This window comes from Oncorhynchus gorbuscha, linkage group LG08, assembly GCF_021184085.1.
Source record: "Oncorhynchus gorbuscha isolate QuinsamMale2020 ecotype Even-year linkage group LG08, OgorEven_v1.0, whole genome shotgun sequence".
NCBI lineage: Eukaryota > Metazoa > Chordata > Actinopteri > Salmoniformes > Salmonidae > Oncorhynchus > Oncorhynchus gorbuscha.
Genome location: NC_060180.1, coordinates 53,271,839 through 53,286,623, shown reverse-complemented (window position 1 = coordinate 53,286,623; position 14,785 = coordinate 53,271,839). Strand labels below are relative to the sequence as shown.

General features: G+C 42.8%; 1 protein-coding gene across 2 annotated transcripts; it reads left to right on the top strand.

The window, feature by feature from the left end:
* The first annotated feature begins 427 nt into the window (after positions 1-427).
* On the top strand, positions 428-4,443 carry LOC124040926 (collagen alpha-1(XXI) chain-like). Of its 2 annotated transcripts, none has more exons than XM_046358043.1 (3): positions 428-1,870; positions 2,795-3,014; positions 3,136-3,392. In XM_046358043.1, exons 1-3 carry the CDS (start codon positions 1,836-1,838, stop codon positions 3,139-3,141), a joined length of 261 nt encoding a protein of 86 aa, XP_046213999.1. In that variant the 5' UTR covers positions 428-1,835; the 3' UTR covers positions 3,142-3,392. The 2 variants fall into 2 exon arrangements, 1 of the variants encoding a protein (XP_046213999.1); XR_006839825.1 differs by lacking the exon at positions 428-1,870 and adding an exon at positions 3,402-4,443 and having other exon boundaries at positions 2,534-3,014; positions 3,136-3,264.
* Positions 4,444-14,785: the final 10,342 nt, after the last annotated feature.

Sequence of the window (14,785 nt, the reverse complement as noted above, 5' to 3'; positions counted from 1 at the left end):
CATAAAGGCTTCATAATTTATAATACTCAGGTTAACTGGCTGATTGTTTTATGAACAAATCATATAAAATCTCAACCTGTGTTAATCTCAGACTTTATTTCAGAGTGTATTCCAAACCCCTATTCTTTCCCCATTCATTTTGCCGATAGGAATTTCTGAACGAACCAGAGGTAAATCATTTACGTTTTTTTAGGACTACAAGCTGGCTAGCTCTATATTGCATAATATATAGTCAAATATTTTTTATAACTAACCCATGATAGACGTTTCCAATGTGATTAAATTAATCATTGTGGGCAGAACAATTAAGGAGCCGTTTCAAATATTTTTAATTAGAAAATATTTTAGAAGCATTCATTGATGTCTATTGATTAAAACATTATGCAATATGATTCTAAATATAACATGTGTCTTGAATACTGTCATTTACACAGCATTTTAACATAATATTCTAACAAACCACCTGAAGATGCAGGAATCAATGCTATTTGTGACATTGTTTCATTGATGAGTCAGTCTAGGTAAATCATTAGATCTGATAGCAAAAATGTACAAATTAAATGGGTCCACCCAATAGAATGCAGCATTGTTGTTTGATAGTAATTTTCCATGAGCATGTGAACATTCCAACTTGTTTCAACATTATTTTATCAGCCTGCATATGCTTTTGTATAGACTCCCATATAATAAGATGTAAAGGTGTGAAAAACATAGAACACTACTTTTTTGGAGACATCATATAACTGTCACGGGTGTCGTAAGAAGTAGACCAAAGTGTGGTGTGGTCTGTTTATTTAGGTAAATGTCGCCAACAAAACAAAGACACGACCGTGAAGCTTAACATAGTCAACTACCCACAAAACAACAGGGAAAGAAGGCTGCCTAAGTATGATTCCCAATCAGAGAAACTATAGACAGCTGTCCCTGATTGAGAACCATACCCGGCCAAAATATAGAAGCACAAAAACCTAGAAAAGAAAACATAGAATGCCCACCCAAATCACACCCTGATCAAACCAAAATAGAGACATAAAAGGCTCTCTCAGGTCAGGGTGTGACAATACCAATTTGATCAGGGGCTTGTGGGGAACAATTTAATAACATCAAACCTTTGCCACCTCAAAGTGGACACATTTGGACTATTATGCCATTTAGCAGATGCTTTTTTTATCCAAAGCAGTTTACAGTCGTGCGAGCATAATGTTTATGTATGGCTGGCCCCAGAAGGAATCAAACTATCAACCCATGGCATTGTAAACTCCATGCTTTACCAACTGAACCATCTGGCCCATACAGCTCGAAGATGGCCCTGTTGAGTACGCCAGCAGCAGGTGTTGAGGGAAGGAGAAGGTAGCTAATCAATGGGTATCGTTTCAATGTTGTATGAATGATCATTTTCATTTATATATGATCTACTAACTGCAATAAAGAGGGAGCTTCAGATTCAGCAGCAATGGCATAAAGTGGAAGGGTATTGGACCATCTGTTCCACAAAATGAAACCAAATAAACGAGTATAGCTATGTTTGTTTGTATTTTTGTTGAAAGTTTGACCTTTGACTATCTCTCACAGGTGGCTGCAAGCAGGCAGGCTTCAGAGCCTGGGTGTAACCCCTCCCCTCTAATCCACTTCCAAACCCACTAGGCCCTCACTGAGAAGTCTCAGGTCTACATCACAGCTTTGTGGTATAAAAAGGCTTCTAGAAACATCTATTCATGTCTGCTAGCTATATTACAGCCTGTCATCTTTTACAGCAGGGAGTAGCCTATTGGAGTAGATGTATATACAGTATATGCTTTGTGTTACTGCAGGACTGTTTGCATTTACACTGATGAATGGCATATTGGCAGGCGAGGAGTAAAGAGTGGAGGTAAGAGAAGGATAACTCATAACTGTCTGAACAATTTTTTTCCTGATTTTCCTGTAAAACATGTACAATCATGTTCACTTCTTCAAAGTGTAGTTTTTGTTACAAATGTGATTTATCACATATAACTTTGAAAGTAATTGGCTTATTACATCTTTACTAAAATATATAGTTTGCCTTTACATTTACGTCTTTTAGCAGACGCTCTTACAGTACCAATTAGGGTTAAGTGCCTTACTCAAGGGCACATTGGCAGATTTTTCACCGAGTTGGCTCAATGCTCTTAACTGTTAGACTACCCGCTGCCCCATTCACAGGGTGTGTGTTTTCTGTGTATAAAAATGTATCCCCTATCTTCATTTAATTCAAGGAGGACTTTGCACTACGGTTGCTCGCTCACAGTGAAGACATTAATATTATTACATTTACATTTACATTTACATTTAAGTCATTTAGCAGACGCTCTTATCCAGAGCGACTTACAAATTGGTGCATTCACCTTATGACATCCAGTGGGACAGTCACTTAACAATAGTGCATCTAAAACTTAGGGGGGGTGGGGTGAGAGGGATTACTTAACCTATCCTAGGTATTCCTTAAAGAGGTGGGGTTTCAGGTGTCTCCGGAAGGTGGTGATTGACTCCGCTGTCCTGGCGTCGTGAGGGAGTTTGTTCCACCATTGGGGGGCCAGGGCAGCGAACAGTTTTGACTGGGCTGAGCGGGAGCTGTACTTCCTCAGTGGTAGGATCAGTATTAACAATTGCATGCAATTTCTAGCTAATATCACTTGAGCTGCTCTTTAGAATGCAGATAGACATGAAAGCAAAGAAAGTCCAGGGCTCTCTGATGTCAGAGGCTACCTACCTGCTCAGTCCTCGATTATACCTCACAGACAGCACCCGGTAACCCATTGTATTGTTCCTCAAGGGCCATCTTCCCTGAGGGTATGCCTCCCTCCTATGTGTTTGTGGCCAAGAGCCCCACCGACCGTGAGAAGTTGGACCTGATCAGAGTGCTCTCTCAGGACAGGCTGAAACAGTTCGTTGTGACACTCAATGGGCTGGACAAGTCTGCCACCTTCACCATCACAACCAGCAGTGTCATCAAGAAAGAACAGTGTGTCATATTCAATGATCGAGGCATTAAGGTCTGTAGAAACACACTGAAATAATGACCCCAAAAACCTTAGGACTGGTTTCCTGGACACACATTAATCCTAGTACTGGGCTTTAAAGCATATTAAATGGATAGCTTAAAACTTTTTTTAGGGGTAGGTGTCAACGGGACACCCGTCGACAACTTCTGGTGAAATTGGAGGGGGCGAGATACAAAAACTGAGGCTTTACTGCGATCCCGAGCAAATTGAGGAAGAGACGGCGTGTGATATATACTCTGTGGTGAGTGTAATGATACTGTAACTACGATACTCATCGTTTACTTCCATATGTCACTGAAGGTTGAGGTTTAATGCAGGGAGCCAAAGATACAATTAACATCTTCATATCATTATCTCTCTCTGTTTATTTCTATACAGGAGGATGACAGGGGGAGTATGCTTGTTGGTTGTCTATGTGTTGCTCAGTTTTTACAGTGCATTTGTACACTTGTTGCGTTGGCCCTGTTATGTTAAACTGTTTTCTGCCCCCAGTGTCTCCTGGACAGACAACCTGCAGCAGTGGAGAGCTGTAACTGCCCCCAGGGGAAACCTGGGCCTCCTGGTCTTCCTGGGCCTATTGTGATTAAGTAATACCATGTTAGACTAGAAAAGTACATTTCCTGAAGAAAATGTGATGTGCTTGCTAGCTTGTTTTAATGTATTTATGGTTATGAGGTAAGTTATAGTAGTGGTAATGACTGCAGTAGAAATGGTAGTGACTGGTTATAGTTGAAAAAGTAGGTAGATGAAGAGATTGGTTGGTTGTTTGTTTTATTTATTTGGATGGGATAAGATAGGATAGCATGAACATTTGAAAGTTGTTTTTGTGTGTCTAACAGTTCAAAAGTTACTATTGGCGAGTTATTTTATGCAAATGTATGCACATTTAAATAGTTATAGTTATAATTTTATGTTAGGATAGCCTGAACATGTGAAAGGTGGTTTGGTGTCTCTAGCTTGAACGGCTCAATAATTACAGTTGGGGAGTTATTTTATGCACGTTTATATAGTTCTAGTTGAATACATTTTTTAGAGAATTTGAAGTTAGGATAGCCTGAACATGTGAAAGTTGATTTGGTTTATTTCCATTGAAATGGATTGGATTTGATTTTAAATATTGTCGTAGTTCAAAAAGTAAAAATACTATCAAAAATGTTTTCTCAAGCAATCTAAGTTGGGGACGTATGCACATCTGAAAGTTTGTTTCGTGGTAATATCTTAAAGCGTTTAAGCGCAAGAGTGAGCCGAATAAATAAAACAATTATTTGACTATGTAAAAAATCTAAAGTTGTGCTTTGCCTTCAGCAAGCACACCAATGTAATTGTTTACCCCTTTTTCTCCCCAATTTCATGTCTCATTGCTGCAACTCCCATATGGACTCGAGAGAGGTGAAGGTCGAGAGCCATATGTCCTCTGAAACACAACCCAACCAAGCCGCACTGCTTCTTGACACAATGCCCACTTAATCCGGAAGCCAGCCGCACCAATGTGTCGGAGGAAACATCGTACACCTGGTGACCGTGTCAGTGTGCCCAGCGCCCGGCCCACCACAGGAGTTGCTAGTGCGCAATGAGACAAGGACATCCCAGCTGGCCAAACTTCCTGTAACTCGGACGACGCTGGTCGATTGCATGAAGGATTAATTGATTGGTGGATGTATTGATTGAGGAAATTGATGGATCATTTGAGATTTTTTTTTCAATGGCTCTACAAAATGCAAACTCCTTTATGAGATGGGTACAGCTACTTCATAGCATGTCTGTTTGACCGCTGTAGAGCTTCCAAGGTGAGAATGGGAGGGGTCACCTGGTACTGACGGTAAGCCTGTCAGTACTGGCAATCTCTCTTACATTATACAATATATCTGATTTCAAAACTATCTTTTCCATATTAAATTTATACCAAGAGAATCATATAATATTATACTGTAGGGCCAAGCTTCCAGCCCTCCACGATCTCTGTATCAGGCGGTGTGAAAGGAAGGCCTGGGAAAATCTTTAGAGACTCCAGCTACCCAAGCCATAGACTGTACTCTCTGCTTCCGCACGGCAAGTGGTACCGCTGTATCAAGTCTGACACCAACAGGCTCTTGAACAGCTTCGATCCCCAAGCCATAAGACAACTAAATAGTTATTTTTGCACTGCCTCTATGCACACTTACAGGATGCTACACACTCAAGCACACTGACACACACACAGGCAGACACACTCACTTTATTTGCTTACACGCACATATGTACACACATTTATACACACTCAAATACAATCATCATATACGCTGCTGCTACTCTATCATATATCCTGATGCCAATTGACCTTACATATCTACCTCTATCACTCCAGTATCCCTGCACATTGTAAATATGATATTGGAACTGACTCTGCATATAGCTTACTTCGCGTGTTCTTCTTATTTTAATTTAGTTTGTTTTTGTTCTACCTTATTTTACTTTTAGTTCTACATTGATATTGATTACTGGGTTTAGAGTTTGGAAGATATACATTTCACTGCACTTATGCCTGTGACATTAAAACTTGAAACGTGACACTACAGTATAGTGTTTTTGATAATGAAATCAATTGTTGCTAATTTCGATTGTGAAAGGGAAGCCAGGTTAACGTGGAGAACCAGGGAGGAATGGGACCAAAGTGAGTGAATACATGTCACCATTAGATGTTTTAACAACCATTTCAGCATTTGTTTGATTATTCTCTTTGCCACTTGTGACAGAAAAATGATGTATTCACCTTATTTGTTGGATATGTAACAATTATTTACTTAAACAATGAGATATTTCTGTCCTGCTAATGCTGAGTTTTAGGGTGTCCACTCTAGCTTCCTGGTGATAACATCTACAGCTGGCATTCCAGTGACAGGATGTGGGGTGGTTGTAACTGGGATAGAGAGGAGTAGAACAAAGGCCCCAATGGTTCTTAGACATCCTGGTCTGGGAAATTAGGCCAGGGTTGGGGGTTAAGATAATGCCAGGGGCAGATAAAGACAGGATGAACCCAAAGTGGCTTATGGTGCCCCCAGTCAATATGGGAAGGGTGGAACCAAGCATTCTGGGTATTGGCTATATAAACTGTGTATTGTCTGTCTGATTCAGACTCTCAGCCTAACAGTCAGAATAAGACTGTTGGGCTGACAGATGAATTATTGCAATAATTAATCGATATTAAATAAGTATTATTGTTTGAAGAAATTACAGAGTCTCTCTAAGTACTGAATTTCCACAACACACTGTCTTAATGCGTTTTAACTCTACTTCCGTGGCCTCCAACTGTTCTTAAATGCAAGTCAAACTAAATGCATGCTCTTCAACCGATCTCTGCCCGCACCAGCCCGCCCGCCCAGCATCACTACTCTGGACAGTTCTGACTTAGAATTTGTGGACAACTACAAATACCTAGGTGTCTGGTTAGACTGTAAACTCTCCTTCCAGACTCACATTAAGCATCTCCAATCCAAAATTAAATCTAGAATTGGTTTCCTAATTTGCAACAAAGCATCCTTCACTCATGCTGCCAAATATACCCTCCTAAAACTGACTATCCTGCCGATCCTTGACTTCGGCAATGTCATTTACAAAATAGCCTCTAACGCTCTACTCAGCAAATTGGATGCAGTCTATCACAGTGCCATCCGTTTTGTCACTAAAGCCCCATATACTACCCACCACTGCGACCTGTATGCTTTCGTTGGCTGGCCCTCGCTTCATTTTCATTGCCAAACCCACTGGCTCCAGGTCATCTATAAGTCTCTGCTAGATAAAGCTCAGCTCACTGGTCACCATAGCAGCACCCACCCGTAGCAAGCGCTCCAGCAGGTATATCTCACTGGTCACCCTCAAAGCCAATTCCTCCTTTGGCTGCCTTTCCTTCCAGTTCTCTGCTGCCAATGACTGGAATAAATGGCAAAAATCACTGAAGCTGGAGACCCATATCTCCATTACTAACTTTAAGCTTCAGCTGTCAGAGCTGCTCACAGATCACTGTACATAGGCGATCCAACTACTTCATCCCTGTCATGGTCGTGAGGAGAGACGGACCAAGGTGCAGCGTGATTGGAGTTCCACATCTTTATTTTAGTGAAACTTAAACAAACCAAGAAACAAACAACGACCGTGAAGTACCGTAGTGCTACATGCACTCACTCAAAACAATATATGATAAATCACTCAAAACAAATATGATCCCCAATTAGAGGCAACGATTACCAGCTGCCTCTAATTGGGAACCATACAAACCAGCCACATAGAAAATAAAGGACTAGAACACAACCCTAGTCACGCTCTGACCTAAACACCATAGAGAACCGAGGGCTCTCTATGGTCAGGGTGTGACAGTACCCCCCCCCCTCCCCCTCCCCCCAAAGTTGCAGACTCCAGCCGCAAAACCTGAAACCAAATGGGGAAGCGGAAGGCGGAAGGCTCCGGCCTTGGAGCTGGGTTGGACGCCACGCCCGGACTGGGCACCGGCGCCGAGGAGAGCTCCGGCCATGGAGCGGGACTAGACACCGTGCCTGGACTGGGCACCTGCGCAGGGGAAGACTCCGGCCTAGGAGCGGGACTGAGGAGGCGCACTGGAGGCCTGATGCGTGGAGCCGGCACAGGTGGCACCGGACTGGTGACACGCACTTCAGGGCGAGTGCGGGAATCTGGCACAGGACATACCGGACTGGGCAGGCGCACTGCAGGCCTGGTGCGTGAAGCCTGCACAGGTGGCACCGGACTGGTGACACTCACTTCAGGCCGAGTGCGGGGAGCTGGCACAGGACGTACCGGACTGGGGAGGCGCACTGGAGGCCTGGTGCGTGGAGCCGGCACAGGTGGCACCGGACTGGTGACACGCATTTCGGGGCGAGTGCGGGGAGTTGGCACAGGACGTACCGTACTGGGAAGGCGCACTGGAGGCCAGATGAGTGAAGCCGGCACAGACTTCACCAGACTGCTGACAGGCTCTTCAGGTCGAATGTTGAGCAGAACACACTTGACCAACATCTCTCTCATCTCTCTCTTTCCCAAGTTCTCCATCACTTCCCTGACAGTCTCTGGCTCTTCAGGGTGAGTATGGGGAGCTGGCACAGATGGCACCAGACTGCTGACCCGCTTTCACTCTCCGATGCTCCGCCGACCACCCCTCGTTCCCCCAAAAAAAACAAATCTTGGTGTTTCTGTTTCGTCGCTGTCCTTCCACCATTCTTGGTGTCTCCTTCCAAGGAAGGGTCTCACATCCGGACATGATTTCCTCCCATGTCCAAAAACTCCTCAACCTCCATAACACGCTGCTTGGTCCTGCGGTGGTGGGATATTCTGTCATGTTTGTTGAAATGGACGGAGCAAGGCGCAGCATGATTAGGGTTCCAAATCTTTATTTTAAGTGAAACTACTCAACAAAACAATAAACAGGCAACAAACACAAACAATATCCCACAACCCAGGTGGGAACAATGGAGAACTTAAGTATGGTCCCCAATTAGACACAATGACAATCAGCTGCATCTAATTGGGAACCATTACAACAAAACAAACATATAAATAGGAAAACTACAACACCCGCCTAATCACGCCCTGACCTACAACACCATAGAGAACCCCGAGGGCTCTCTATGGTCAGGGCGTAACAATCCCCATACTGTTATTTATTTGTGTAGACAAGAATGATAACGTTGTCCGGTATCCAGTTTAATTCAGTGTTTGTTTTTTTACTAATGTGTGTTTGAGTGTATTGTACTGTAGTCCCCCAGGGACACAAAGGTTCCTTTCAGGTTCCAATAGTTAGAACAGCATAACCTGGTTCCCTGCCTGACGTGAGTTTGGTGTGTCATAAGGACGTGCGAACGCTGCTGAATGGAGCGTGGCTTCTGCTCCTCCAGTCTATTTTCAGAGCTCTCCATCTGCCCCAGCATCTGTTTACCCCCGCAGACCATCTCCTGTACTGTTGGGATTGCTGAAAATTAGTGACACCCTACCATGTACCGGCTTATTAAACTATGCACACATGCCCATAAAGGAGCTTTGATAAAGGTCTTAACCCAGTAAGATGTTTGCTCTCATTTGATCATTGGATAAAGGGAATAATTTGTGAGGGATGTGACATTAGCGAATTGTAACCATGAAACGTACATGTGAAACCTCAAAATGTTTTACTGAAATTTTAAAACACCAGGGATGCCACTATTGATTTAACTTTGCAAATCTCCTCTACACAGGCAATACTTCCCTTGGTGGAGTGACAACAATTATCTATGCTATAAGTGCAGTGAAAGTCACTATGCAGGTGATCCTGACCATCCATCATCTGACTCAAATTCATTGATGTACATTTTTTTTTTATAGAGAACAACATAATGCTTTCAATCTAGCAGCTCCAGTCTGCTGGTCTCATGCATAGGTTGCAGTTTAAATCTACATAATTATTTATAACATTTTATCACATGCAGTTGTAGGAGAAAGGTTGAATGCATAACTTTTGATCTGATAATTGCAGGGATACAGTACACTGATTGGAGTAATTGTAGGTAACATGGATAAAGCTGAAGAGCAGTCAATAAATTGTGGATGTGACTGCACAGAGGATGTATCTTAATTTGATCATGTTGTTGCAATAATTTTTCCGCACAGCAGGAAATGCAAGCTTGGAAATGTAAAACTTGATTTGCCTTAACGAAAAACATTATCAACCCCTACAAAAATTAAAAATGTAATATATGTTATACATTCACATTTCCTGTTGCTGCAGGATTATTTTCCTGCTGTGAGAAACTGGGTCAAATTAAGATACATAATCTGTAGGTATACATCAAACACTTTGGTGGTTACACATTTTAAAGTCTTAATCAACACATCCTCAATATTTACAGTGTTAGGTTCTTATTTTTCAGAGTAAATAACCCACGGACACTAGAGAAGCTTTAACCAAGTTGAATTATTCCCAAAGGTTCTGTACAGCTGTAATCAGACAGCAAAACATGTCTCTCCATTGGTTATATACATCCTACTTAAGACACTCCCTCTCTCCAATCCTTAGTTCATGCCCAAGAGAAAGAAGGTAACCAGATACTAACCCTGATTACTCCCTTAAGAGGAACTGACCTCACCACTCACCTCCTGATCCACAGATATCCATCTGTCTTCCCTATATAAACACGGGGCTCTGCTTCCGTCCCCCAACACATTCCAACTCATTCCACAGATATCTGTCCTTCTACAGGGAACCCTTAACTTTCTCCTTTAATTCTATGCTTCTTTCTCTATCATTTATTTGATATCTCAATGTTCAAAATGTCGAACCCAACAACAGCCATTACAGTTTTACCATGCATTTTTACAAGATCATACAGACCTTATGTTTCTAATGATAGGCTCTGTTTCACACATGTGTCTGCTAGATCTTCAGGAAGGCAAAGCATTTCAAAAGCAGTCATCCATGTGTCAAGACTCAAGACCTATAAACACAAAGTTCCCGGGTTTATCTTCTTTATTGGTGAAAACCTGACTGCCTTCTCCCTTGTGAGCTCTGTGTACAGTCGTGGCCAAAAGTTTTGAGAATGACACAAATATTAATTTTCACAAAGTCTAATGCCTCAGTTTGTATGATGGCAATTTGCATATACTCCAGAATATTATGAAGAGTGATCAGATGAATTGAAATTAATTGCAAAGTCCCAATTTGCCATGCAAACGAACTGAATCTCAAAAATAACAATTCCACTGCATTTCAGCCTTGCCACAAAAGGTCATCTAACATCATGTCAGTGATTCTCTTGTTAACACAGGTGTGAGTGTTGATGAGGACAAGGCTGGAGATCACTCTTTCATGCTGATTGAGTTTGAATAACGGACTGGAAGCTTCAAAAGGAGGGTGGTGCTTGGAATAATTGTTCTTCCTCTGTCAACCATGGTTACCTGCAAGGAAACACATGCCGTCATCATTGCTTTGCACAAAAATGGCTTCACAGGCAAGGATATTGCTGCCAGTAAGATTGCACCTAAATCAACATTTTATCAGATCATCAAGAACTTCAAGGAGAGCGGATAAATTGTTGTGAAGAAGGCTTCAGGGCGCCCAAGAAAGTCCAGCAAGCGCCAGGACTGTCTCCTAAAGTTGATTCAGCTGCGGGATCGGGGCACTACCAGTACAGACCTTGCTCAGGAATGGCAGCAGGCAGGTGTGAGTGCATCTGCACGCACAGTGAGGCAAAGACTTTTGGAGGATGGCCTGGTGTCAAAAAGGAATAATCGAACAAAATGACCAATTGTGATGTTTATGGGACATATTGGAGTTCCAACAAAAGAAGCTCTTCAAAGGTAAGGGATGTTTTATATTTTATTTCTGCATTTTGTGTAGCACCTGCAGGGTTGAAATATGCTACTCTATTTGTTTACTGTTGTGCTATCATCAGATAATAGCTTCTTATGCTTTCTCCGAAAAGCCTTTTTAAAATCTGACATGTTGGCTGGATTCACAACGAGTGTAGCTTTAATTTAGTATCATACATGTGTGATTTAATGAAAGTTAGATTTTTAGATCATTTTATTTGAATTTGCCGCGCTGCATTTTCCCTGGCTTTTGGCCAAGTGGGACGCAAGTTCATTTGGCAGAATTTCTTTCCTTCTGAATGCGTTTGAGCAAATCAGTTGTGTTGTGACAAGGTGGGGTTGTTATACAGAAGATAGCCCTATTTGGTAAAAGACCAAGTCCATATTATGGCAAGAACAGCTCAAATGCCGAGACACGTGATGCCGCGGAGCTGAGCAGACGTTGACAAACCGAGCTCTTCAAAGTTATTCTATGTTTACCTTAATAACAATGTTGAAACAATATTCTAACATCGGCTGAAAAATTGTCAAGTACTTACCTTCCCAAAGAGCCATGGACCTCCGACCGAGAGGCAAGAAGGACGACCAAAACGTCGTTGATTCCCAAGATAACGAGCCTGCCGACATGCTGGCTACTCTCCTCCGGGAAATTCAGGATGGTAACAGAGGTCTTTCTCTGAAAATCGATAAGAAATCGGCTGAACTCCATTCTTCCATTGACGACCTGAAATCCTCCATGAATGATCTCCTTTTGAGAACGACTGAGGCAGAGCTGCGCATTAACACAATTGAAGATACCATCACTAGACATGACCAGGCCTTGACACAACTGCAAAAGGACAATGCCTACCTCAAAAACAAAGTAGATCAGATGGAGAACCAGAGTAGACGTAGTAATATCCGTGTGGTGGGATTGAAAGAGGACAGCGAGGGCCATGACCCGGTCCGTTTCTTCACTCAATGGATCCCGGAGGTCCTAGGCATAACCAACTTCACCAAGCCGCTGGAAATCGAACGCGCCCACAGAACATCAGCGCCGAAACCCCGGCCAGATGAGCCCCCACGAGCCGTCCTGATCAGGTTCCTCCGTTTCCAAGACAGAGAGAAGATACTGCAACTCGCAAGAGCCAAAGGGGACATCGCCATCGATGGGAAGAGGGTCAGCCTTTTCCCGGAAATGAGCGCGGACCTCGCCAGACGCCGCAAGCGGTTCAGACCTGCCGCCAAAGCACTGAAGGAGAAGAACATCACCGGCTACCTCATCCACCCTGCGCGGATGAAAGTTCAGTACAAAGGCCGAAGCCATCTCTTCAACACACCGGGAGAAGTGCACACTTTTCTCAAAGAACTGAGCAACGTCTGAGTCTGAGCCAGGACGGTCTCTCTGGGGGATAAAATACAGTTAGTTTGTTTTCTCTTATCCGGATTGAACTTTAATTGATTTGTACATTTTCAACTAACCGTATCTTCCCGGGGTGAGTTCTATTACATTTACAGGAGAGTATATTTTGGTTTAGTCCATATCTACTCGGCGAAGCAATAAGTGGGTTTAGGCCCACTGCTTTCCCCCTCATTTATGTTAATCTTTCGTAAAGAGACTCAAGCAGCCCTTACCGTGGGCAGTAAATATTCAGCCATAAATATCTATTCACAATGTTTGTTTTCAATTTAGAGAGCTTGCAGGTTTTAGTTAAGCCAAGGTTTAGCTAGTAAGAGCAAGATGGAAAGCGAGCAGCAACGTATCTCTACAAGTGTATTCATGTTTGATTGTTGGGACTGTTGTTCTAGTCTGACAATCGGGGTGGGTGGGATTTTTATTATTTTTTTCTTCCTTTTTTCTATGTTTATTGTTTCCTCCCTAAAGAGACACACAGGTCACTTTTGTGCTCAAACCAAAGTTGAAACATTTCCTAATTATCTGCATATGATAGATTTCTATTCAGTTACATATTTGAAACCCAACCTATGCTTAATCCACGAAAATATGTCACATTCAACGTAAAAGGTCTTAACAGCCCGATTAAAAGGAAAAGAGTCTATACATACCATAAGAAATTAAAGGCTGACATTGTGTTTTTACAAGAAACACATCTTACAGCCAGTGAACACAAGAAATTGAAGAGGGAATGGGTAGGACATGTTTTTGCATCCTCTTTTAACTCCAAAGCAAGAGGAACTGCAATTTTGATAAGTAGACACATCCCCTTCTGCGTCAACAACACCATCTCTGATCCCTCTGGCAGGTTTGTTTTGGTGCAGGGGCATATGTTTTCAGAGTCTTGGACCCTATTGAATATATATGCTCCTAACTTCGATGACCATATGTTTATTCAGAATGTCTTCCTTCAGGTTGCTCAAGCACCACCAGGATGGCTACTGGTTGGAGGAGATTTTAATTTTTGCTTAGATACAGTTCTTGATAGGTATTCTGATAAATCCTCACTGCTTACCAAAGCCGGCAAGCTCACCATGTCATTCATGAAAGATCTCAATTTACTAGACATCTGGAGACAGTTGCACCCACAGGATAGGGACTACTCTTTTTTTCAGTCCCTGAATTGTTGGAGGCCATTAAATCCTTACCTTCTAATAAATCTCCTGGGGAGGATGGCTTCCCTCCAGAGTTCTATGAAGAATTTAGGGAGCCGTTGGTCCCCTACCTTATGGAGGTACTTAAAAAAGCCAGAGAAGACAACTGCTTTCCAGAGTCCTTCTCTCAAGCAGTGATTACTGTAATCCACAAGAAAGGGAAAAAAACGCTAAAATGCGCCTCCTATAGACCAATCTCTCTCCTTAACACAGATTGTAAACTGGTCACCAAGATGCTATCTAAGAGACTGGAGTCATGTCTTCCCCTGTTGGTCAACCCAGATCAGACTGGCTTCATAATTAATAGATTGTCCTCCAATTGTCATGTTTGTCATTTATTGTCATGTCTTGTCCCTGTGCTCCCCATGCTATTCGTTTCCCTCTGCTGGTCTTGTTTGGTTCTTTCCCTCCTATCCCTCTCTCTCCCCCTCCCTCTCTCACTCTCTCGCTCTCTCTTCTCTCTGTCGTTCCGTTCCTGCTCCCAGCTGTTCCTATTCCCCTAATCATCATTTAGTCTTCCCACACCTGTTCCCGATCCTTTCCCCTGATTAGAGTCCCTATTTATTCCTTTGTGATCCGTTCCTGTGCCGTCGGTTCCTTGTATTGTATTCACCATGCTGTGATTGCGTTTCGCCCTGTCCTGTCGTGTTTTTGCCGTGATTGTGTATCACCCTGTCCTGTCGTGTTTTGTGCCTTCTTCAGACGCTGCGTGTGAGCAGGTGTCTCAGTCGACTACGGCCTGCGCCTACCCGAAGCGACCTGCAGTCTGTGGCCGCTTCTCCAGTTGTTTTCCCCTCTACAATTCTAGAGGATTTCAGTTATTCCGTTTTGAACATTAATAAACTCTG